The sequence below is a fragment of the Pagrus major genome, chromosome 22 (genome assembly GCF_040436345.1).
Source record: "Pagrus major chromosome 22, Pma_NU_1.0".
In the NCBI taxonomy this organism is placed as follows: Eukaryota; Metazoa; Chordata; class Actinopteri; order Spariformes; family Sparidae; genus Pagrus; species Pagrus major.
The window spans coordinates 19295204-19320388 of record NC_133236.1 but is presented as its reverse complement, the minus strand read 5'-3'; the positions used below and the strand labels follow the sequence as shown (position 1 = coordinate 19320388).

Genomic DNA, 25185 nt, shown 5'->3' with positions numbered 1-25185 from the left:
AGCTGAGGCAGAGCTTTGAAGCGGTGACATCAAATGCTACACGATTAGCGCTGCGCTAAACAAGTGCTCCTTAGCCGCATGAACATGTGGAATAAATCTATGACAACAAAGCACAACATCTGCTCAAAGATCTTTTGAAATAAACACTTTGGACGGGCTGTGGAAAAACAGGAAGTAACACCCTGACAACCACGATGACTTCGCTTTAGTAACTATAGACATGTGCTCTACTTTAAAAACAAACACACATCAGCCGCCACCGAGAGAAGTTTCTTCGTATCAGCGGCAGTTAGTATAACTGTCAGGGGATGCAGCTGGATCTTAAAATATCCCAGAAGGCAGCTCAGTATGTATGGACGCACAATCCCTTGATCCCCTCCACTGTAAAAAGAAATGTGTAGTGATGTGCAGAGTGAGGGACAGCTGTCAACCCCCGTCTGCGCTTTGAGACGGACTCTGCTGTCACTGTCAAGTCTTTAAGGGGACACGGAGCTGGACCACGGACAGATAATCTAGATCCTCCTTCGCTTGACATGAGGTTCCATTAAATATCGACTCGGTTTGACCTTCAAGCAGGAATAGACTAATCTTTACAAAGTCGTGGTAGTCCCGGGAGGATCTCGTAGATGCTGATAAATGAGGGCTGTAGGGAAATAAGGGAGAAACAATTAGAAAGCTTAATGGTGAGTTACAAGAGAACACATAAGATTTCTCACACTATAGGTGTTTATCACCTAAATCTGATGACAGATGCTGTTTTTCTACACTGATGATGACCTTGTGTTCATTGCTTTATTCACCCTGCACCTACAAATCTGATGGGTTGCTTTTTTTTTTCAAACTCTTGACTCATTATTTGATTCCCCCCCCCCCCCTTCTGGTGTCTGCAGAGCTGTGCTGTGTTGGCTGAAGAGAGCGGTGGCGTTGCTGGAGAGCAGGCCAGAGAGGAGTGAAGGCAGAGTGAAGCAAAAGCAAGGTGAGGCAGGGGGAGAAAAAACAGTTGGGTTACAAGAATGAGGCTGCAACCAGGTCAGCATTTTCTGTCGCTGCAGGTCTGGGCTTTTGTGTGTGTCTCTGCGTGTGTGTGCATTGGAGACAGAGTTACAAGGGTTTTGGATTACTGCAGCGATGCCTGGGCGTCAATCTGTGAGCCCTCACCTTTTCCCCTTCAGTGCTATCACTCTGTCAACATACAGTAACAGCTTGGCCTTTTGCTCCCTGTCGTCTGAGCTGAGTCTTTTAGCTGCAGTAGCAGCAGCAGCAGCAGCACAGGCTCCTTTCTCTCAAAGTCCTGCTCCTCTGTCTTTTATCAGCATGGCAGGCTCTGAGGACGGACCTCTGAAGACATTCAGTCCCCGAGGGACAGAGCAACAACAATGGGACAGCGCCGCAGCGTGTTGAACCAATAAGCCAAAGGACCCTGTGTCCCCCCCCGAGCCAGCTGGAAGTGTATGTTAGTGTGTGTGTGTGTGTGTGTGTGTGTGTGTGTGTGCTTATTGATGTGTGCTGGAATGCATGTGCTCATACAAGGCAGAGAAAGGGGAATGATGAGGCAAAAGGAGCACGGGCTCTTAAAGACTTGAGGGGTAAATTACAGATTTACAGATCAATGCAAAATCAGTTTACACTTTCTTATGGAAGAGAATCACTGGATGCTGCACAATTTAAAGATGTACACTAAAACATTTTGGGAAAAACAAGTAGTCGTTTCTTACTGACAGTTAAATCAGATCGATATACATGTCCACATGATCGCATGTTCGTCTGTTAGGCTAAATATAAAGCTACAGCCAGGAGACGATAAGCTTAGCGTAGCAAAAAGGCTGGAAGCAGAGGGAAACAGCTGGCCTACTCTTACCACAGCCAAAAAAAACATTCTGGGCCTGTGGAAGCTATTAGCCCCTGCTTCCAGTCTTAATGCTAAGCTAAGCTAACAGTCTCCTTGCTCAACATCTATATACAGCGCACACATCGGTGAGTGGTATCGATCTTCTCCTTGAACTCTTGAAAGGAAAGCGAATAAGCATATTTTCAGAAAATGCTGAACAACTTCTTAAAAAAACGTCCAGGAGGTTGTTTTCATCCGTGTCGGTTAGTTTATTTGTTGGCTGGTTTGTGACCAGGATTACACAAAGACTAGCAAATGCTATAACTCAGACACACATGCTGGGGGCTCGTGATTGCTATTAATCATGCTTTTCACATACAGCTTCATCAAATTTGGAATCGGGTCCTGTCTTGAATGCATCTAGTATCTCACTCTCACCGTGCTGAGCTAGAAAGGTGGCAGGGTCCACCACATATAAACAAAGTGAAAGAAAGTTTGTTTATTAAGTTTGTTTAGGCAATTGCTTCTGATTACAATATCATCCCCTAAACTACATAGTGCACCTTTAAGTTGAACAACTAACTGATGTACTGGTAAGTTCATGATGAACTTGATACTGAGCCACATGAGATCTGACGACAGTACCGCACAGTAGCTCCCTGGAAGACAACAGTATGTCTATATAGTAGCCTATATGCGACAGAGAGGTTGCAATAGAAAAGAAGAGAGAAACCATGAAGAACCAGCAGTTCCCGCAAGTTAGAATGCCCTTTTGTCATTCACATAACTAACATCAAAGAAATTGATTAAGGCGTTCTTGAATTATTACCTCCAAAATGGAAAGTGAATTAAAGACCCACCACAGTCTCCACACCACTCGGGGAATGTGTATCTGCTTTCGCTTAATTTCATCATCCCTCTATGTGGGTCCATTTAGGAATCAAATATTCTCTTATTACTTGTGGGAAGTCAAATGCGCACACACACAGTTTACACACACATACAGACACACACACACGCTGGCCGGCTGTCCCCTTGCTTTCAAGGTTACACCAGAGTTCTTCAGTCGCTCACAACACATTTGCATCAAACCAACCAGCCAACAGCTGCCAATTAACACACAGCCTCTCCGTTAATACACACACGTCACTGACAATTACAGTGTTGGGTGATCTCTCTCTCTCTCTCCAACAACAGAATGGTGCGACACACATACGCACCTCGTGCACAGAAGAGGAGGAGGAGGAGGAGGAGGAGGAGGAGGAGGTTTGGGTGTGTGCGGAAAACTGCAAATAACAGCTAATGATTTAGAAAGGGGAGAAATGAATTGGGCTAGAGGGAACGGTGTGGAGACAAGAGGGAATGTTCTGTGCCAGGAACAAGGCTTTCAGGATTAGTTCTGTCATGCAGTTACAAGGGGAGAAAATAGTGGTTGGCTAGATGAGGCCTGACAGACATGAAGACGCTGTGTTTGTAGTGTGTGTGTGTGTGTGGAAGGCAGCTTAAGTTTGCTTGTGTCTACAGCATTCTTTGACATATTATTTCCACATTAAGGTCCTTTATCATTCTGAAATCATCTCCTGCAAAGAAGAATTTGAAAAGCTTTAAAGCAGGAGCAGATGACTGCAGGATGACTTTGCACATGCACACACACACACACAAGCAGGCACTCACAATTCTTCTCATCCTGCCACCTTGTACACACACACTCTAACACCTGCACACACACAGAGTAATGATCATTTCCTTCATGCAGCAGCACCAAATGGAACTATTCATTAATGTCAAACAGCACAGTGCAGGCTTGGTAATGAAAATTTATTAACGTCCGCAGCCACTAGATGGCACCCTCTCCCCTTTCATTTCCAATTTAGCTTCTCATTCCTCAGCTGATCAGCTGACTCTCTCTGTGGGATGGAGACCTTCTAGATGCACTCCAAACACTGAGCTAAAAGAAAATGGCACTTAGGTCACTAGATCAGATTAATCTGAGAGAGAAACACCATATTGATTAACAGTTTAAATGCATATTAGCAACCTAACCATCTGTTTGGAAATATGTTCGCTTTAACCTTGTGGGTTATCGATAGTTACCATGTTGCTATAAAGATCTGCCACCTACCTTTGCTGCGTTTTCTCATAAACTTTGTCTTGTAGGGATCAGGACTCTTGTGGGCTTCTCTCAGCATGAATATATCAATTAACCGATCAATCGGTACCACTCAGCTTGTGGGAGGTTGCCTGTATCAAGCGTGCCTTGAGGCGTACAGTCGATACAGTGACCTTCAAGAAAACAAAAGATTTGCGGAATATAATCAGGCATGCTGGGCATCGAAAAGTCAAAGCCATAGATTGCAAGTGAGATGGCTTGACATTCTCAATTGCGATGACAGAGGAAGTGATTTTATATGTCAGCACACAGCCAGTCATAGACATTTTGTCATTTAAAAGGTATTATATTTGATACATTTAAAAGGGAAATGAACAAACGGTACAAACATTGGCACTGAACACAGTATCTTTGGGTGAAAATCATCACAAACATTAACAAGCTAACTTTTAAGAGTCTTTAAAGGTGCGCTGTGTAGTTTTGGGGAAAAATCAGAATAGAAAGATCTTCACTGACTAAACAAAAATAAACTCTCTTCATTTTTTCATACTGTTTTACTTTGTTTAAATTTGGCGGACCCTGCCACCTTTCTATCTTCAAACAGTGTTCTGGGGACCTTATTTTTTCTCTGAGAACAGCTTGTTTATTCAGTTATGGCAAAAAATGAGTATTTCTAAGTTTGTATTATTAGCTGATTAATATTCTTCACCAAAACTACATAGTGTCCCTTTAAAGAGTCATAAAACATAAGCAAAAGACAATATCAGCACTGCATAAAGTGCATCAACAATCTTTTGGTCTAGTATGAAGGCTAAGATGTTGTGATTAAATGCAGATTCTTCAACACAGACTCGTGGAGAGGTGTCTGCTGAGAGAACTGAGACTGGAAGTTAGTGCCAATGACCATCATTTCTTCTTGCCAGCACTCTTGGCACGTTTGTTAGGCTTCTGGGTGGCAGAGGAGGTGGGGGTTGTTTTTTCTAGAACTGCCTGCTGGGCCTCATCCAGAGCTTGTTTCTCTTCTTGTTCCTTTTTCACGGCCGCCATCTGACGGCTACTAAATGCCTCGCAAGCGTCGAGAAACTTCTTGTGGCGCTGCCACAAGGCTGCCTGGAGACGAGACAGAGAGGCAAAGGGGAAGAAATTACAGAGTGATGTCTAACCAGAGGGAAAAGCAGCTTACAGCAGATATTTCTCACTCTCAAACTGATAAATATCACTGCCTTCATCTTCACTTTCAGATATCACACAGGTCTCTCTCTGTCTCGACTGACCTGCATGTTCTCACACATCTCCAGCAGGCATCTAATTGGCTCCTTCTGGTTGAGCGCCTGCTGTTTCTGTTGCTCCAGCACAATGTCTCGGACCAAGCGGTACGTCTGTATCTTCTCCAGGTGATCTCTCTGTTGGATCTCTTCTATGTGAGAGTCCACCACCACTGGAAATTCCTTCTGCCGTCTACTGACATATACAAAGATACAAAGTTCATATGCATCTTAATGGTATGTAAATGCTCGGCGACAGGGACAGAGATATGGGAGTATGCTTGTAATGTTTCCATATGTAATAGAGCATGAGAACTACAATTCAGGCTGCTGCTCGGAAATACATGGCAATATTTTTGCCATGTGGCCGTCAGAGTTTGCACAAGCGCTGCTCACATCTCAGACAGTAACGCCGGGCTAACAATAACAGCTGTGACATGCTACCAGCTAAACCTCTGGTGAAAAGGGCTGACTTGCCATAAGATCAAAAAACTAGCATGTTGACAACTTTGCTAACACAGCCAAACATCATTCCACAGCACCAACAAAAGACATATCACTTAGCAAGCCAGCTTATATTACTAACTAGTCCAACAGCAACAAGTCCACCTCAGCGTCCCGTCTTGTAGCCTTTTATTTAGTCTGATACTCTCCTCTCTTGCCTCTTGCATGGTCACTGTCTCTTTCTCTCATCTTGGCTTCCTCCGTCAACGTCTCCTTTGGTCAAAAGCTGCTGTGATGGCACTATAAACACCAACACTCCCCAGCAGTGCTCCGAAGCAGAGTCAGCTAGCAACTCACTCGAGCTACAGTACAGTTACAGGATGCTTTCAGGAAACTCACAGAGAGGACATTAGAGGGAAAACCAGAGGACGTTTTTGCATAGAATATGATCCAGTTTCACCAAAATCACTGATACTATGTGTGATGTACAATGCACTGTGATACTACCCACTCACCGAAGTTATATAGCACAGAAGCAAGCGATAAGGGGGTGGAGTGGCTGAGAAAGAGACACCATTCACCCTATTACTAGTCACTGTACCATCAAAATTATTTGGAAACTGTTATTTCAAGGTAAAAATGTTACATAATGTTGCTTTAAATTTGGTTTTCAATAAAAAACGGCACTGCCACAACTGCCACAACTACAAATCAAGGTGGCTTGCAGAGGGAAATGCTAAATGTGCTGACCAATGCTGCACGCACAAGCAAATCACTAAAAGAGATTTCAAATAAGCCACCAACAGCCATAGATTAGCATAAGCATAATATTTGACATTTTACCCATGCAATGCCTGACATATTGGTCTAGAAATACAACTGACATATACAGAAAATGTTATATATTCTGGAAAGTGCTTCCTGGACCGAGGAAAGGTGGCTGAATGCTGAGGGGAGGCTTTGTCATCTGTATTCTTTTCCAACAATTTATTCATGTATGATAACCCACCGTATAACACTGTGCTGTGGTATGTGCACACTTTTGGAGGAACTGTATAAAGGGAAGGGAGTTTATCAGAGGGATTTGGTCTGTGTGTGCAGATAAATGTAAAAATCTGTGTATATGTGAATAAGATAAGACATATTACATCATTTAAATGCTGGATTATTTATTCAAAGTGATTTACAGTGATGTGCCAGTGCATACTGTATGTTCTATCTAATTCTGAAGGGAGTATGTTGAGTGTCAGATAGACAAATATATTGTCAGCTCAAACTCTAGTACAGCAAATCATATCAAATTCCACCAAATATAACAGGCTTTTCTGCGAGGTGGGAGAAACTGACAATGTTGACACAGTCAGGACAAATAAAAATGGAAATGTGTCTGCAAAAAATGTGGCTCTGGAAATGCAGAGATAGGCAGAGGACATGATGGACACACAGTCCTGTAACTTATCTGATATCCCAAGTCGAATATCTTGATTTATATCTGAGAGGTCCATTTGGTTTTAGTTGAAACCACCGTTTTATGTACTTCTCTATTAAGAATTGACTGTATAACTTAGATATCAATTATATGAGTGGACGTGTGTATGTGTGTGTGTGTGTGTGTGTGTGTGTGTGTGTTTGTTGCAGGGAGGAAATGAATGTGAGGAGCCCTCTGAGGTGCACACTCAAAGGGAATTCAAAGAGAGATCATAAGTGCTAAATACAGCTGCCTATTTCCTATAGGCTGACCTTAATGAAGAGAAGAGGCCAGTTCAGGTGATGATGAAGTTCATTCTGTTAATGAACATTGTCCTGTTCTACCTCCTCCACTCTATGATGTGCCCTGTGGTGCACCTTTGTGAGGAAGAGGTGTGCTGCAGACTAATCAGACTCCCCTAATAGACTCCTCCTCAGGATCTCGCTCCCGGCTCCGATCTAAGGGCCACAGTGTCAGCAGCCATTAGCAGCTGGACACGGGCACACACGTGTGGCCGCGCACACACAAATGCACACGCCCACAGCAGGAGAGGATGGAGAGGTGATGGGAGAGGGGGCACATCTCATTGGAGCAATGAGCTCATTGGGGTCCTGAAATAGCTCTCTAATTAACGGACCCAAATATCATCTCATTTATCATGGAGGGGAGGAGAGGGAGGAGAGGAGAGGATGGTGTGAGGGAGACTAAAGGGAGACTGAGGGGATCCGGGGAGGGAGACTCTTCCCTTAAGAACACTGACGACAGAAGTCAAAAGTTGACACACACACACACACACAAGCAAGAAGCTCACTCACTGACTTTCAGGACAATACACAGTTGCAGCTACCTGTAGAATGTGCTGTGCATCAACTTCTTCATGGACCCACCGCATCATTACATACATTCAGCTGCATATATTGTTAAAACATTATTCATTATTATTATTAATGTATTAATATTCATCATTATTTTATTCTTAAAAAAAAGAAAGAATGTCAATAGTTTAATGAAAACAGCTGAAAACTGTTTTGTGACATTTGTAAGATTTGATTTAAACATTTGATCTGGAAACTGATCTTTTCATTTCTGTATTTTTTTGTTTTGTTCTCCACTTAGCCTCCCCTTAATGTCTCTACATATATAAATTATACATCACTGTGCTCTGTGTCCATGCATTGCCCTTTCAGGCCAGCCAGAGGCTACAGTCTTATAACATTGCTGTTCACAGCACCAATGGGAGCAAAGGTCATAAACACAGGAACTCACTCGCAATGTCCTGCAGATATGAACCAATCTGCTGAGGAGAAGAATACTGGTAACTCCACCAGCGTAGCAAAATGCATACTGAAAATACACAGTCACACACACAAACGACCCCCTGGTATAATCATGCCTTGCAGACGAGGCATAATTTAGCTTCACAAAGCTAGAAAAATACAATGAGAAGATGAGTCAGTCTTGGCTGTTTAGGTGGTATTCTCCCTCTATGCCCTCCAAGCACAGATGTGAATTTGTCTGTGTACGGTAACTATGTCACTGTAAGACTATGTGAGCGACTGCTACGACCTGCTCTGATCATCATTCTAAGTTAAGTCTGAGTTTTCTAACTAAAAAATAAAGTGAGCAAAGAGATGAATGGAAAAAAAGTCGGAGAAAAGGAAATTTAAGAGCGGCGAAGCACCTGATGAAGGGAGTGTAGTCCATGTGAAGACGGGAGCACGAGGTATCTGTCAGCTCTTGATTAGGGGGACTGAGAGAGGCGCCAGGATCAGATCTGGAAGCAGCTGCAAAAAGCCTTATTATAATACAGCATGTGACAAATAACGGAAATAGAGAGTGCCCAAATGCATCTGTATATATATATGTGTGTGTGTGTGTGTGTGTGTGTGTGTGTGTGTGTGTGTGTGTGTGTGTGTGTGTGTGTGTGTGAAACTAGAGTTTAGTACCGAGCTCTCTGCTTTCTGCACCGTCTGTGGTAGATTCATCACTTGCTCTGTGTTGGACTTGGTTAAGAAACTTGAGACGAGACTGTAAAGCCTAAAAAGATAAAACATTCTGTCTGTAGTAGCTGTTTGAGTGTAAGTGAGGGCCATATCAAAATGAATTTAAAAACAGAATAACAGAAAATAGAAAATTTCACTGTTAATACACACTGAAATGCTTATAAACCATTTATTAGCATTGGAAAAGGTTTATAAACACCAGTTGCAACTTTATTATGGGCATCCATCCATGTTTGTAGATGAACAACATGGTATTTATTAAAAATGTACAAAGAATTATTAACATCACTGGCAACTTTAAAATAACAATTGCCTAACGGTGCAATACCTAAACATTTTACTTTAAAACACTCAAAAATTAAAGGTACTACATGTAAAAATTGGCCTGTAGCTGTGTTAGCTAGTGAGCTTCATTAGCCGTGCATCTAGTGGTCCAGAGTGGGGCACAAGGGGTTAGGGGTAGTGACTACACTACTAGCCCAGGAGCCTTGGGATGCGCCAGGGCTAGCTAGTTAGCAGGCTAACGTCAGTTGATAACTCTTCAACACAATGCTTAGACATCATAACTTAAAAAATGTTATTTCTTTACATAATGCATATTTAACTAAAATTATTAACAGAATGTAAGAAATATCAAATATACAACTTTAAAGTCAAACACATCTTCGTAGTGTGTTGGGGACACTCCCACACTTTCCCATTGCTCTGGGCTCCCAACCTAGGCATACTCAAGACAGCTAATAGGACAGCTAGCTTCATGGCTAACTGAGCTAACCAGCTGCAGTTAGCAGCAGTTAGTGGTCACTCTGGTGATATGCTTCTCCCTATTTGTTTGGAGAATATGAATTCAACGTGGCCAATTCTTACATATTGCACCTTCAACAAATGGTTCATAAAGCATTTCATTGTTAACAGTGAAAGAATTATTGACAAAAGTTTAATTAATGATAAATGTACCATTTATTAATGATGGTTCTTATAAAATGTAACCCCATTACATACACAACGTCTGGATTACCTTGTTACATCGGCCTGCTTCAGCCATTTCCCAGGCTTTTTTAAAAGCTTTAATTTGGTCCATTCTCTCTGTGTTCGTCACCTTGATGCTCTCTGCTTTGCCCTTGTCGCTGACCACACGCAGCGTCCAGTTTGGCTTCGTCAAGTCAAGTCCCTGCACAAACATATACACACATAAAAGTAACGCACGCGCTCACGCACGAAACATCAGCTGAAGGTCACCGCAGCACAACACTTATTATAGAGAATGTCTCTTTCAACAAGCACCGCAGACCGTCTGGTACACAGTCTGGGTTTTTATGTGCTGTTCAGCTGTCTTGTCTTCATTGGAAGTAACAGATCATTTTTAGTACATTCATTAAGTCCTAAAAAAAAATCTATTAAAAATGGGAATTTATTAAAGGGGATTAGTATTCTGGAAATCTGCCTTTCAAATGTCATTGTCTTTTGGGTTTGACGTTTAACACGGCAGAGAATAAAGAGAATAAAAGCCACCTATTACATGGATCAGAGGTTTATCAAGCAGCTGTGTTTCTGGCTGCTAAACCAGGACCATTACAGAGAGAATTACAGACCAGGAGATTACAGTGTGTGATAAGACAAGTGTCTCTTATTCAGTGCAAATACACACGGGTCATCCTGGCAGTTGTGGGATATGGTTGATGCTGGTCTTTTTGTTAGCATTTCATAGTCAATGGGCAGCAGAGCCAACCAAATATGTAAATGCTGACCTGCCTGATAAAGCAAACTAAAAATTAAATAAAAGGGGACATCAGGACTGAGTTCAACAACAATCTCATTATGTTAGGTTTGGATGGGAATCTGTGAAGAGGAGTGAAGTGTGTACTCCACTGAAGTGCCACACCCTCCTCTTGAAAAGGTTAATATTACTACTTACGCTAATTTTGCTGAAAGTTTTACATGACATGTATGCCTGCACCCTGTCTTAACATAGGATACTATGGGAAAATATATAGCTATGGGAAGATAACAAAAGCAGTGCACGGCCTTTCATATGAGCACATGTTGCCTATTTGCATTCGACCTTGCTTTATTGAATGGTTTTCATATGTAGCATTCTTATATCATTGCCAAGCTAAACAGATAATCCTTCACATTATGGATATGAAATATATACACAATACTGGTTCTAAATTGCAGTTGACAGTGTTGTTGTCTGTGGTGAAGCATTACCATCACCAGCGTGGTGGCAGACTTGGACGTGGCAGCTGGCTTCCCCTTCTCCTTGTCACCTTCGCCTTTGCGGCTAGCTTTGGCCGTGTCAGATTTGTGTCCATCATGGCTCGGCGTGTCTGCAGCAGGTGAACACTTCACGTCCTCAAGCTTATGTACTACATTTTGCAAACAGAGATGAGGTAGATTCACTTTTTCTGTCATCATCAACAAAGTCAGAATACCTTACATTTGTGCAAAATTCAAGTCCCTTCTTGTTTTTAAGATTAATGTTTGATGCTTTACTGTGTAGAATGATGTATGGGTCTAAGGACAGAGGGTGTCATACACGGTGCAGATTGTAAAAGCTCCCGAGGCAATGTGATTCATGATTTTTAGGCTATAAAAATAAAATTGAATTGACTTGGCATACCCAAGTTTGATGTGGAAACTTGAAGCCTCTGGTGCACACACACACACTGAAAATTGACTTTAGAGTGATGTAGGATCATCTTGTGTCGAGCAGTTAAAGGTGCAAAATGTAAGAGTTTTAGCTGAAACTAAACTAATAATATCAACAGAATGTTGAAAAATAGCAGTTTTGAAGTCTATGTCAGCCTGTTCTGGTCCAACAATCCTGTGCTAGTGGTCTAAATAGCAGTACTTCTCTGGAGTCCCGAGCTCCCTGTCTGGACCACTAGATGCACGGCTAATCAAGCTCACGGCAGCTGCAGTTAGCAGCAGTTAGCGGTTACTCTGGTGATACAGTATGCTGCCCCAATTGTTCTGCAGATACATATTCTGGAATATCTAAGAAGAATAAGTGCAATTTTAAGGATTTAATGTGGTAATTATACTATTTTTTTATGCAAAAACAATGCCAGATACACATTAGTGCATTTTTACATGCCTAGTCTAAAGACGTAAACCTTTCTCAGTGAACCTCATTCTGCTTGACACAAAGCTCCTCTGCAGTGGGAGTGGTGAAAACGCTTCATGTGCCGTGTGGTCGAGCGTGTGCTAGATGGCACTGTTGCACTTTACATCTTAAATGAACACAATCCCCCCAGTTTAGATGAAGCATTAACCATGAGTCTCACTTCTCTGATATAGAGAGGCATGATAATCCATCATTCAGCTGACACCCTGCCATTCTGCCTGAAGAGCTTTGGTGCATGATCATTGAGTTACTCTTATCTCAAGTCATACAGAAATTCAATGTTCACACTAGATCTAAATATCAATCTGTGGTGGTGTAACGTCAGGCTGATACATGTATTGAAAACTGATTTTCAGCGGACCAAATTTAAATCGAATGTATAACTGGTTGATGAAAGCCTGAATACACTACTGCTTAGATACTAAAAATGTGCTCTCTTGGTAGCGCAGCAAAGAAAATGTCAACGGAATTAAAACTACTGCGCAACTGCATGTATGGCTGCTGCTTTAACAGTATATACTGAGGTTTAAAGCAGAGATGTGTAAGCGTGCATGCATTAAACATGCGCAGTACAGTAATTTGACTGCAGCTTGTTAAACAGCTTGTTAAGGAGGTTTCAAAGCTTGGCGTGGCGTGTAGTGCGTGTGTATCCATGTAGCATGTAGGGAGCATGATCAAGGGCACAGCTTCACCACTGAGACGGAGTTTAACTGGGTGAAATTAATTCACTTTCCTGCTGAGATATTTCCCAGGGCACCAGGGGGCAAGAGCCAGCTTCATTTGACTTCCCATTGACCCACTTTCACGAGCTTATTGGAAAACCACTGGAGGTTTGCGTGGACACTGGCCTACACATGCACACACGTGGACAAGCCCGAGCATAGGTTAAAAAAAAAAAAATAGAATAAAATAAAAAAAACCTCAGCATGCTCACATGTATAAATGAACAGAAAACACATGTGAATGACTAGATGACCACACGGCGTATCTACGCAGTAAGAAATCCTTAACATTCCCCTCACGCATGACCATTACTTAAATGAATATAAAAACAGTGGTATGTCTTCCTCTGTATTCAACATACAGTACATCTGCTATCTGGATATCTGGCTATTTAGGAATACCTCCCACACAAAGACACACACACACACACACACACACACACACATCAACCTCAGATTTCTTGCCACACAAACTGAATGGGTAAATCCAGGGACTACTGTCAGGAGCAACAGAGGGAAGAGAATGAGAATTCAATGACAGCAGGCAGGCCACTCTCTTCAGGCAATCATGCAAATGTGTCACCCATGCAGCACCTCTTTCACATCAACATCCACCCGTGCCGCAATTAATTCATCCCCTTCAGAATTTTTAAGAAGCCCCTGCAAATTTCAAAGCCCTGATTTTCCAATCGATCCAATTTGCGCAGCATGATTAAAGGCGGAGAAGCAGAGTCGGTGGCAGAGGACGGGATTACCGCCTCAGCCAACGACCAGTGGGCACAAGAAATCACACTCTGTGATCTGCGAAAGCAGCTGTATTCATTTGGCTTTCATTAGGCTTGTGATTAACAGGCCGCTGGCTAGCAGAAGCAGAGAACAAACTGTGTCCGCCTTGGCCCCTGACACTGCCTACTGAGTATCTGTCACATTTCACACCGTACACAAACATGAGCTGTGTATAAACAAATATTAAGGCCACATTAGAAAATCTATTCAGAGCCCAGAGCTCAAATGCTGAAAACTTAAAATGTAAATTCTTTCATGACCCATTATGGGAATATTCGGGGATATCTGGACCGTTCATAATGCGTATTTAGACTTTTATTTGGATGTTCAGATCAAGATTCATTACTGAACTAAATAATAACCAAACTTGTTTTCATGTTTTCAAGCGGAGCAAAACATAAACAGTGACTTCCTTCCCTGTGTTTCCCTTGGGCAACTCAGTGACTGTTTGATGTGGCGTTTGTGATTGTCTTAAGTGTGTACCTCTCATTTCATTCTTCTCCAAGTCTCTGAGCATATGGACAAAAGCCAGCTGAGATTCATCCAAATCCCAGCTCTTAAAAAGCACCTCTGCCTGCACCACATACTTATGACCCTGTGAAACACAGACAGGCAAAATCAGAGTACAACATCCACATCACAGTTTGAATGCAATGTGATAGACAGACACACACATTGCAAAAAAAGACCTATACAGCATGTGGCATTCAAAACCGTAAACGCAAAGCTAAGATGAGATGCATGCTATTTTTTTATTTTGTGAACATGCAGATGTAAACTATATTAGTGCTGATGATTCACAGAGAGACACAGAGACCTTCATGCTTTTGCTGTTCTTTGCCCTCTTGACAGAAGCACATGCTTGGCACAAAGGGAGAGAGGAGGCAGAGGGTGTGTTAGCCAAGATTATATCAGGGGTGGCAACTCCCACATCCATCACACTGAACAGAAAAGACAGAATTTCAACAAAATCCCAAGGTGAGACTCAAACTAATAGAGCGGGACACATTCCCGAAAAACAGAAGATTAGCCACATATAAGCCATTTAGTGTTGTCCGATGTTATGAATACCAATAACGCCGCTGTATGTCTCTATAGCCACGGTGACATCGGCGTATCTGTTTGTTCATGTGTTCGGTCCCAAACAGATTACACAACAGGAGCCTTCAACATTAATGCACAATTACTGAGCATCAATACGTCTGGTGTGTGTCCCTGCGGTGCAAAGCAGCGCTTTAATCACTGACCCTAATTGCTCCCAAGTCTTGATCAATGGTCTCACTCCTGATCAAGAGCTGTTTATTCTGGCCTGCTGCTGATCTGATCCGTGGGATCTGACATAAGCTGTCTCATTACTATTGATGTGTATCACCGTTGGTTTACGTTGTTAAAGAGAATAAAGTAAAAATCTTGAAAGGTTTGCTGCACAAGCATGTGTTATTGTTGTTAGAAATCTCAGTCCACTACTGTAAATGTCAAATGAACACTTATTTGTGAGCGTTTACTGAGGAAGCATTTTAAATGACTGGCTGTCACCACAGCAAAATAAACCTCAGTTGATATTCCTTGTTTTATGGACTTGTGCACACTGTATCGGTGTGTTTTTAGGTGTATGCGAGTGTGTGATGGTATACACATATAGTGCGTACTATACGCTGTGGCAATCATCAAACTATGACAACGGGTCTGTTAGATAGGGGGTCTTCAGACAGCCGAGTGACTCATAAATAACACACATATCGCTGCTCCGTGACAAGCACTGATAAGTCAGACAGTAACAACAAAACCACCCCTCCAGTTTCTGCTGCTCTCCTCTTGCAAATTTTGTCTGTGTGAGAATGTGTGTGTGGGTGTGTGTAAGTTCATGTGTGTGTATGTGTGTGCGCATGCCTGTCGTTATGTGTATCTGGCAGTGAAAAATGGATATCAACACAGGCAGCGAGCAAGTGGGTGAGAAAGACAAGAGAGATAGAAAGTGAGATGCACGCTCGTGTGCGTGTGCAAGTGAGATCAGTTAAGTGTTTTGAGCAACAGCAGATACCACGCAGGCGGTTGTCAGTGATACCATAGTCTCTGTGGGAGGCTGCGGCTGGTCAGACGAGGAGTCTGATTTCCCAGCTGTGTTGTCCTCCCCGTCGCTTTTCTGGGAAGTGTCTACCACCTTGACACCCTTGTCCTGGATGGGGGATCCCTTCTGGTTCTGCTCACTGGTGCAACTGGAGGCTGTAACACAAAGAGAGATACTAAACTGAGCGTGGTCAGCAATCTGTCCTTTTGTAGCTGATGGAAACATTTACTGAAAAGTAGACTGAAGAGTTTAAGAGGCATGTTTTAGAAGAGCTCTTGAGTGGAGAGCGTGTACTGTCTCGATGTCTTATTGATCATGCTGACATTGCAAAAAAGGGTAAATTCGCCCCAAAAACGTATTAAGATTAACTTTTTTTTTCATATTTCATCATATTGTCATATTTCTTATTGGATTTGAAATCTCATTGGCTACATGACACATCAATCATCCAGAGGCTGGCATGTAAGTGGCTCAGGAGAGAGGAGAAGGAAGAGAGAGTTGGTCACTGGCCTACACGATCACTCATCAGCTGTTGCAGGCATATCGGTGGGCATCAAACAGCTGCCATCTCAGTATCTCCGGTGTAGCATGAAAAGCATCCACAATTGCAGGTTTTTACCATTTTGTAAGCATTTAATCATGGAATACTGTGTCTTGGACTAAATATGTCACTGGAATGGCTGTATTGGACCTTTGGGAATAGGAGAAGATAGTTTTTGGAGTTTGATGCACTGCCGAAACACACAGACTCAAAAACTCCGTATATGCTAGTTTGTTAGCTTGTTTGTCTTTTTGTTTGTACCTTACTTATGTTGTTTTATTTGGAAATAGTTTGCATGAATAGATTCACAAGAATCTAAGCTTTCTAACAATGTATGGCATGACTAGACACTTAAATTGAGGCGTTTGCCTGTTTGCTTGGCAAAAATTATAATAAAAAAAAAGAAACAAATTAAAACAATGTCTCTTCCCAGATACAGGCTTTGTGCTAATTTTGACAAATGCACTGGCAGCCTTTATTACAGGTACTAATTTGCTGCAGTACAAGTAGAACCATTAAATAAAGTATCTCTGACCCTACCTTACAGCTCATGAAAATACAGGGAATAATCACTGATAGACTGAATTAGCCTTTCTCCATTTATAGGACTACTTTTACTGCCACAAGGGAGCCCCAAATGAGGCTGCACACGTTTTATGATTAAGCCACAACAGGAATAAGGTGATCCATCACAACTATTCCTATTGACTATGACTGTGACCCAAAATATTTAAAATTTAATCCTACCAATGTAATTACAGTGGTGTCATGATGAGGCCATTCCCCAGAAATAGAGTAAATCAACAACTTTAACCAAGAGGTGGTAAAATCAACTAATCCAGAGTTTTACAGTACATACTGCCACACTTCTAAAATTACTATCCTGAAAGTCCCTTTGCCAAAACACTAATCCCAGCTCACTAGTAGTGACAAGTTACACAACTCTTAATGCTAAACCCCAAGTCAAGCTATTTGGTGTCTGGGAGGGTTATCAACACTGAGCAGCAGAGAAAACAAGTCTGCATGATGAATTGGATTTTGTGCTTCAAAAAGGAATGTCTGCGAGATGAATTACAGCCAGTGTTCAACAAGAGTTTGTGTTTTGTTTGAAACTAAAACGTACCAAATCAATTCTTCAAAAAAGTGGCTGCAGCCGGTTAAGTGACCAGACACACTGGAAGTTGAGCCCATAACTCGCACAAGGTATCATGAGGGCTGGGTAAGGGGGATAGATAGCTATATCAACTGCTCACCTTCATTGGCCAGGAAGACGAACGCAGGAATTATTGAACGACCCTTCCCCGTGTTGCCGGCCACCTCTTTCTCCTGGTCTAAAATGGACAGGCGGATCCAAACATCTGGCTTGGAAGTCTGAAACTGAACTGTTCCCAGCACGTCTGTCGTCACCTGCACATAGTAGCTGCAGAGAAGTTTTAAATGATAGTGGTTACCATTAGTCTCTCAGAGGATCCCTTATGTCGCCCTGTGTTAGAAAAAGGGGCTTTTCTGACAACTTCCTTGAAAGGTTTCCCGCTACGTTAAATATATATCTCATTATTCTCTTACCGACATATGAGGTTTTTGTCATTGGGGATGTAATAATCCAGGAATTCGTTCACTGAGAACGTGTTGAGTGAAGTCTGACGGGACAGTTTTTGAGGAAGTTCCCTTGAGCCAATCAAACGCATTCTCCACTGGGCACCAACAGGGGGTGATTCAGGTGTGACAGCCTCTGCTGCAAAGGTATAACCAAGCTGGAAAAAGAGATCCAGAGGAGAAGGTTTAACACACTGTTTTATTATAGTAGAATTGTTCCCAGCATTATTATGCCACAACTGACAGCCAACGGTCGAAACAAATTTGTACACAGAGGCAGGAAACATTCCTTAAGTGAAGCAATTAATCATAGTAAAAAGCATACTGGGAGGAAAAGGGACATGAAGGTTTGGCGTACAGGATTTACAACATCCACAGACCTTGTTGGGTTGATAGACATGGTTTGCCGGTTTGTTGAAGACCAGCTCCTCTCCTGTGTCATTATTTATGATGTGCAGCAGACATTTAGGGATTGGGGAGTAGATCTTTGGTACCAGCAGCATCTCCTCATGAACCAGGAACACCTCTCTTCAAAAACACCAAATATCAAGTAAAATAACCAGATATTAATTTAAGGTCTGACCAAATTGTCAAGTAGCAGTCCACTGTCACAGAAGTATCTAGATTCCCTGATATCAGCTCTACTGGCAGGAATGATGAGCCGAGTTTATCGGTCAAAGGCAACGTTATGATGTCTGGTGAGAATGGTATACCAGTCATTTACACCTAGATTAACTCAGGTTTTCAAAGCCAGTTGGGAGTCCTCTTTCAATGACAGGCCTAACCTTTAAGTTACAACGTTCTCTTACCTAAAGACCAAGAGCCAGGAGTTGGCTGTGTCTTGAAGAGGGACAGAGTAATCAGTGAAGGTGATTCTGGTCCATTCATCCTGCTGACAGGAGTAGAGCTCTGCTTTCTTCTCAGGGTGGTCAATGATATACCTGTGCAGAAAACACAGAAGTGCAGACCACATTTAGAAACTTCCAATCTGAATTCAGCTAGTTAGCTCAGTTAACCGTGCAGCTAGCCCTTGTATTAGCTGACTCTGCCTGGAATGTTGTTATCGTTTACTATCAGACTGTCAACTCTTGAGGCACAAACTCGCTAGGGGCTAGCTGATTAGCATGCTAACTTCAATAGATATCTCTATAAAAGGATGCATAGATGTCTTCGACATTATATCAAAACAGTTACGTCTTCACATTCGGTTGAAAATGTCAGTTAATTAGAATGTTTTAAATTAAGATATTACATATTGCACATTTAAGACCACATGTATTGTAAAAAGACAATGACAAAATCTATTCTTAGAAAACAAATTACACAGATTTCTTGGAGAAAACAGAACTCTGATGTAGGTGATTATGAACGAAATCCAGTAAAGACTGCATTGGAAAGTACATGCACTTGTCTCTGCATGAACTTTGACTTGAGTGGATGTTTCTGTCAGTTAAGAAAAACACATGCTCAGAGGCTCACAACAACCCCCACCCCACCCTCCGCGCACACAGTGACCGAGCTCTCCACGCTCATGCACACACATACTTCCCCAGGCAGCGGGTCATTCGGCAGACGCTGCTAGCCGATTGGAACGAGGGGAGGATAAACAGCAGATGGTACCACTGGGAAAAGATGGAACACAATGTGGAAAATGCTCCCCGCCTGGCCACCACAGGCCGCCACAACCAGGAGAGGGAGCAGATTCTGGGCAGGCGGTGCAACAGAGAGGCTAAACGTATGCCGTACGATATACATGGTACTGGCACAAGACTGTAGTCGGAATCCTCATATTCTCTCAGATAATGACATTAGTGTGAACGAATACCTGCCTGTTAATAATGTGTGAGGTGTTTGTGTGACATTGCGTACACATTATACTATATGTTATCATTCAGAGTCATTATGATTATGCATTTCTCCTTCATTTACCGTAACAACAGGGCAGCATGTTTTTCTGCATCTGAGTCAACCTTCGGCCACATGTCTAAAAGGATCTTAGATGCACTGAGATTCTCCTTCGTGCCTGAATGACATGTACACACACACACACACACAGACACACAGACACACACAAAGAAAAGCAGCCACCATTAAAGATGAAAGACAATCCATGTTGCTGTCAAACACATGAAAAAATTATTGTAGCTGACCTAGTTCAGGGAAGGAAACAGAAACTGCAAACGCATTTTTGCCTCATTCAGCGAGAGGTGATAGGAGCAGATTATTCACACCTTGACATTAACTTTCACACTCATCTCACCAGACAGGTAACTGCTGTGACAGAACACAACCTTTGATGAAATATGTAGCACTGTGTGTTCATGGGTATGTGTGTGTCGGTAAGTGTGCGATTGTGCATACAAGTGAGAGAAATGCTCAGAAGAGACAGCTGCATGATAGACGTTCTCGCATCTGACATGCGGTATAGGCGTCCTCACATCCTCCCTCCACCACCTCCTTCCCTAGTGCTCAGCTCTCCCTTTTCAAATGGCCAATTTTCCAAATTGATGCAGCCATTATGGCAGGCCAAGGCTGGCTATTGAGAGATGAAGACCTCCTATCATCTTTATAACCAAAGGGAGGCGACACACAGACAGAAAAAGAGGGGAAGGACGATAAAAGGGGGCTGCACAAAAATGTGGGGTGAGCAGCAGGTTGTTTGTGGTATTCAGTAGTGTAAAAATAAGAAAAGGCTACGACTTACTTTCCTTTAAAAAACTGGCTTTTCAAAGTGTAGTTAGACAGACAGTGTTTTTAGAATATGATTGGTGTTTTGCCATTACTGTGAGTGCCACTCTGAAAGCTGCACTTTGTGCTTTGACTTGGTAATGAATAAAAATTTGAGAGAACTTAACCATGACAAGCTTATTTGACAAGTCAAGCTATTCAGCCTGTGTGTGTGTGGTGTGCTTGTGTCTGTGAGTATATTCTCATGCAAATGCCGCATAACCACCAGAAATATTTTTTAGCATTTCTAGCAGATGGGTTCTATAATGATGTGGATGTATTTTGGATGTTTGGTGTGCTCAAACCACATTTTCGAGCCATTAAAAAATAGGCAACATCCCATCAGTGCTGCTGCACAGCACGGTTTTATGCAAGTACTGCATTAATGAGGCTGTGGATACTCCCATATGTGCAAGCTATTCTGAGGGTGACAGGGTCATGTGTTGTGCCTGTAGAAGACACAGTTAGCTTTGGGTCCTGGCCATAAATAGAAACTGTATGGGCACTGTGTCACCTCCACTGTTTCCTTCAAACAGCGGCACACCTTCAAAGTAAGATAATTACCACCACCTCTGGAGAAAATTCAATATTAAAAATAATTTAACTGAGACTGAGGAAAATTGCCTGCAGCATGCGCAAGGACATAACTGGAGCTGAAAGAGTGCAAGAAACAAAAAGCATCACTGATGAATATATTTACAGAGGGAAAGCTGCTCTGTCTATCTAATCTCTCATTTTTCCTCCAAATTGTCCAGTGTTTCTTTCTTCCCCACCTTTCATTTGCTGTCAACATTGAGAGAGTTTGGCTGTCGATGCAGGAATGATGTGTGCATAATGGTGAGTGCGTGCGTTTCCCACATGTGTGTGTATCCCCTCTGTGGCCACCCCTCATCTGTCAGCGTGTATTAGTAAGAGTGGCAGTCTCATCAATACATATTTGTGCCTCTGCTCAGAGGCTCAATATACGCCATCGGGCTAAATCAACCAGTGAATGTAAGAAACAGAAGGTGTTTTGTGTGTGCGTATGTGCATGTTTTTCGGACACTAAATAATCTACAAACGAAACACAGGTATTCTGTTGTTTTAGTTTTTATTTTGACTTTCCAGTTGCTGCAGATGTGTTGTTGCAGATCTCTCAAACATAGAGTATCAAAGAGGAAAGACCGTCCAATCGAAATCTAGTAATCTTTCTATCTAGTCAAATAAAAGATAAAGCCTGACCATGATACCTGAATGAATACATCTTCTATGTGTGTATGTGTTGTCTACCTGGTTTTGAGGCACTAAAGATCTCTCGCACCATGTGCCCTTTGAATCCAGCTTGCAGAGTGGTGACTGCCTTGACCTCCCTGTCTGTTGGCTGCCTGTTTCTCCAGCTCTCCGGGGCATCTAACTCTGCATCCACTTAAAGGGAGAAACAGCAGAACACTGCAAGTTAATATTGAACTCTGAGCTAAGAAAACTGTTAAATACGGTGTAATGTGATTTATACTTTCACAATAATAAGAAATTATTTTGAATTAAATTAATTTAATTCAGTTTGCTATTGTGTAGTTAGGAAACAGTAGGTGTAATACAGGGTTTTAACGCACTGACAAACATATGTAGAAGGACAAACAATTGGCACTTACATGTAGGAGACTGCTCTTCATGGTCAGTGGCCAAGAGTGTAGGGTCCGCTGTGAGGGCCAGGACAGCAAACCGCTCCTCTGCTGTCAGCTTCCTGCCAAGTGCCTCACACAGCATGTGGTGAACTGCACTGTTAAACACCTGCACACACACACACACACACACACACACACACACACACAATGGTTATTTTCTTTGACATATTATTAACTTAAATGACATGCTATATGGTAACAGGTGCACTACTGTAAATGATTTAGTCAATCTGAGGCAAAGACTAGATGTCGCAACTGTACATTCACTGCCAGTGTACAGAAGTCAGAAGTAAAGTAAGGTGAGCTTTTCACTAAATTTACAGTACAGTACATCACACCTGTGTATCACCATGAAAGCAGAGGTAAACAAGCTACCTTGTGGTGTTTTCTCAGGGTGGTGTTGATGTTTTGGGGGCAGTGAGCCTCTTCTAGCATTCTTCTGGCTGCTGGCTGCTCCTGCTCATCGCTAAAGGAGGACACCACTCTGGACAGGGCCCTCAAGATGGACGAGGCCTGCTCAGCGAAACGAGCACTTTCCTGTTTAAAACAGTTAGGATGCATTTAAAGTTTGTTTACTGCAGGAAATTAAACAGGATGCAAGTTAAATAGAAGAGACAGGCAGAACGCCCACAACAGGAATACATTTCAGTGCATTAGGGCTGTTACAGGAAATTTGCTACAAGTATATAAACTGTGATGGACTGTGGGTGACAAGGAAGATAAAAGGCATTTTATTTCTTTTAATGTGTTTGTGCCTCACATGAAAATGTTTTTGAAAAATGATTCGCAGCACAAATATCTGGTTTGAAAGTCATAAAGCAGAAGCGCCATCGCGCTGAAATAATGTGATTTTCTAAACTGAAGCTGGAATACATCCTATTCAAAAATGTTACAGCGAGGACAACGCAACAAGGGCAAATTTATCCTGTCCCTCTGTATCCATCTATTCAACAAGCCCTGTTGTTTACTTTTCATATTATCCTGGTTTAGGTGGAACAGGTTGTAAACATTCTGTCCTGTATTTGTGTATTTCTTTTTTTATTCCTACATTCCTTTGTTCCAACACATATCCAATGGAAATACCTAAATATTTTCTTTAAAAAGGAGTGCACAGCCTTGGCAGAGGTATTCATGCTGAGTGCTCCTGTATTTCTCACAAACTATGTGCCCCTCTCAGAGCCTTTTGTAATAGCAAGGGAGTGACTTGGAGATTGAGAAGGAAATTAAAGCAAATGGCATATCACCCTTTATATCAGAAATGTACATGTTCTGGTAGCAGCAGATGACAGAAAAGCATAGACAGGATGCTGAAGGTATCCATGTCTTGTTTGTCTGTGTGTATTTAGACATGAGAAAAAGGTACGAACACAGAAAATATCACGTAATCTTTCATTTGGTATATTAATTCAGCTGTGGCCGACCCCTCGGGTGGAAAATTGCATCTACAGATAAAGAAAATTCAAATAAACATTCCTTATCCCGCAAACCAACTAACAATACCTCTCAAATCCATAGACTTCATGTGTGAAATTATTATTGACGCCAACTGACTGTCAACTGATATTTAAAGCCCTTAGTCACCTTGGTAAGATGTGACATGATGGTTTCTTCGTCCCCAAAGATGAAATGTGTCGTGCTGCACAGGTGAACGTGGTAGCCCAGTGCTGCCTTTGTGTTGAGACACAATACATGTCGCCTGTAGGGGGACAAAGGGAAACTGAGCATTTTGAAAACAGGACCACATAATCCAGATTTACAGTGCTATATATGACACTTAAATTTGCTGTGTGTCTCCCAGCATTTCTTACCAGTGTTTCCTTGTGCCTCCCATTTTGGTATGTTTCTGATTTTGGTTTCTTGTTTCTCGTTTGATTTGAACTTTGCTTTTCTGTTGCACTTTGTTTAAGCTTTTTAGTTGCTACTTTGTTTTTGGTCCTTGTGACTCATTTTTGGTTTCTCCTGGTTTGTATAGATTTCTTGTGTTTTGTATTTTCAGCTTTTACTTTATTAAAGCTCACTTTTGGCTCCCCTATTTCTTGCCTCCTGTGTGTTGTCTGCGTTGGGGTCCTCTTCTCTTGTGACAAAGTGGAACACCTCCACCAACCACAGTGAGCACAGAGAAAATTTACACTTTCAGCTGATTAATGTAGAAACAGCCTCTCAGTGTCAGAGTCATACATCGTTCTACACAGAACTCGAACATTCAACTGCAGAAACATGAAAATCACATTTTTGACCTGAGGGGGACTGGATGCTTCTTCAATTATAATTAAATGCCTCCTCAATAATAATGAACAAATGTCTTTCAATTACAATTACCGCCACACAGTTACTGCACACTCAGAGGGAAAGTGTATGGAACGACAGCGCATTCCACAGAATTAAATCCTTTTTCTAGTCTTAACAGTGAGACAATGTTTTTGCCAAGTAAGACTGAGTGGGTCAAACAATCCAAAGTGCTGTATCCTATCCTGTCTTTTATACCAAGTGCCAAGCTGAGTTCACAGGGCCTGGTCAGGCATGAGAGAGTGGAACCCCACTTCCTTGGCCCCATTAGCTTTACATAATTCAGCCATCACAACCTAACTAGATGGATGAGCACTGAGGCGACGCTGGGCTATTGCTCTAGAAGAAGACAGTGGATGGGAGAGAAAGAGAAAAGAGGGTGAGGAGTATAGGAGAGATGAAAAGAGGAGGGGACAAATGGAGAGGTAGAGGGAAAGAAAGGCAGAAAGAAATACCTATATGACAATAAACTACTTCAAAATGAATAGATTAGCACAGGACAGAATAGAAGAAGAAGGCATACAAGGTCAGTGAAGAGACAAAAGAA

General features: G+C 42.1%; 1 protein-coding gene across 1 annotated transcript in view; it reads right to left on the bottom strand.

Moving 5' to 3' along the window:
* Positions 1-4844: 4844 nt before the first annotated feature.
* Positions 4845-25185, bottom strand: part of adgb (androglobin) — a 42589-nt gene continuing 22248 nt past the window's right edge. The window contains exons 20-36 of the mRNA XM_073492458.1: positions 23934-24048; positions 22728-22889; positions 22320-22458; positions 21958-22092; positions 19891-19984; positions 18771-18902; positions 18342-18489; positions 17932-18119; positions 17619-17785; positions 15822-15979; positions 14240-14351; positions 11330-11487; positions 10137-10289; positions 9062-9152; positions 8797-8899; positions 5213-5396; positions 4845-5048 (exon numbers count right to left, since the gene is read on the bottom strand). Coding sequence (XP_073348559.1) covers positions 4845-5048; positions 5213-5396; positions 8797-8899; positions 9062-9152; positions 10137-10289; positions 11330-11487; positions 14240-14351; positions 15822-15979; positions 17619-17785; positions 17932-18119; positions 18342-18489; positions 18771-18902; positions 19891-19984; positions 21958-22092; positions 22320-22458; positions 22728-22889; positions 23934-24048 — 2443 coding nt within the window. The remainder of the gene's footprint in view (positions 5049-5212; positions 5397-8796; positions 8900-9061; positions 9153-10136; positions 10290-11329; positions 11488-14239; positions 14352-15821; positions 15980-17618; positions 17786-17931; positions 18120-18341; positions 18490-18770; positions 18903-19890; positions 19985-21957; positions 22093-22319; positions 22459-22727; positions 22890-23933; positions 24049-25185) is intronic.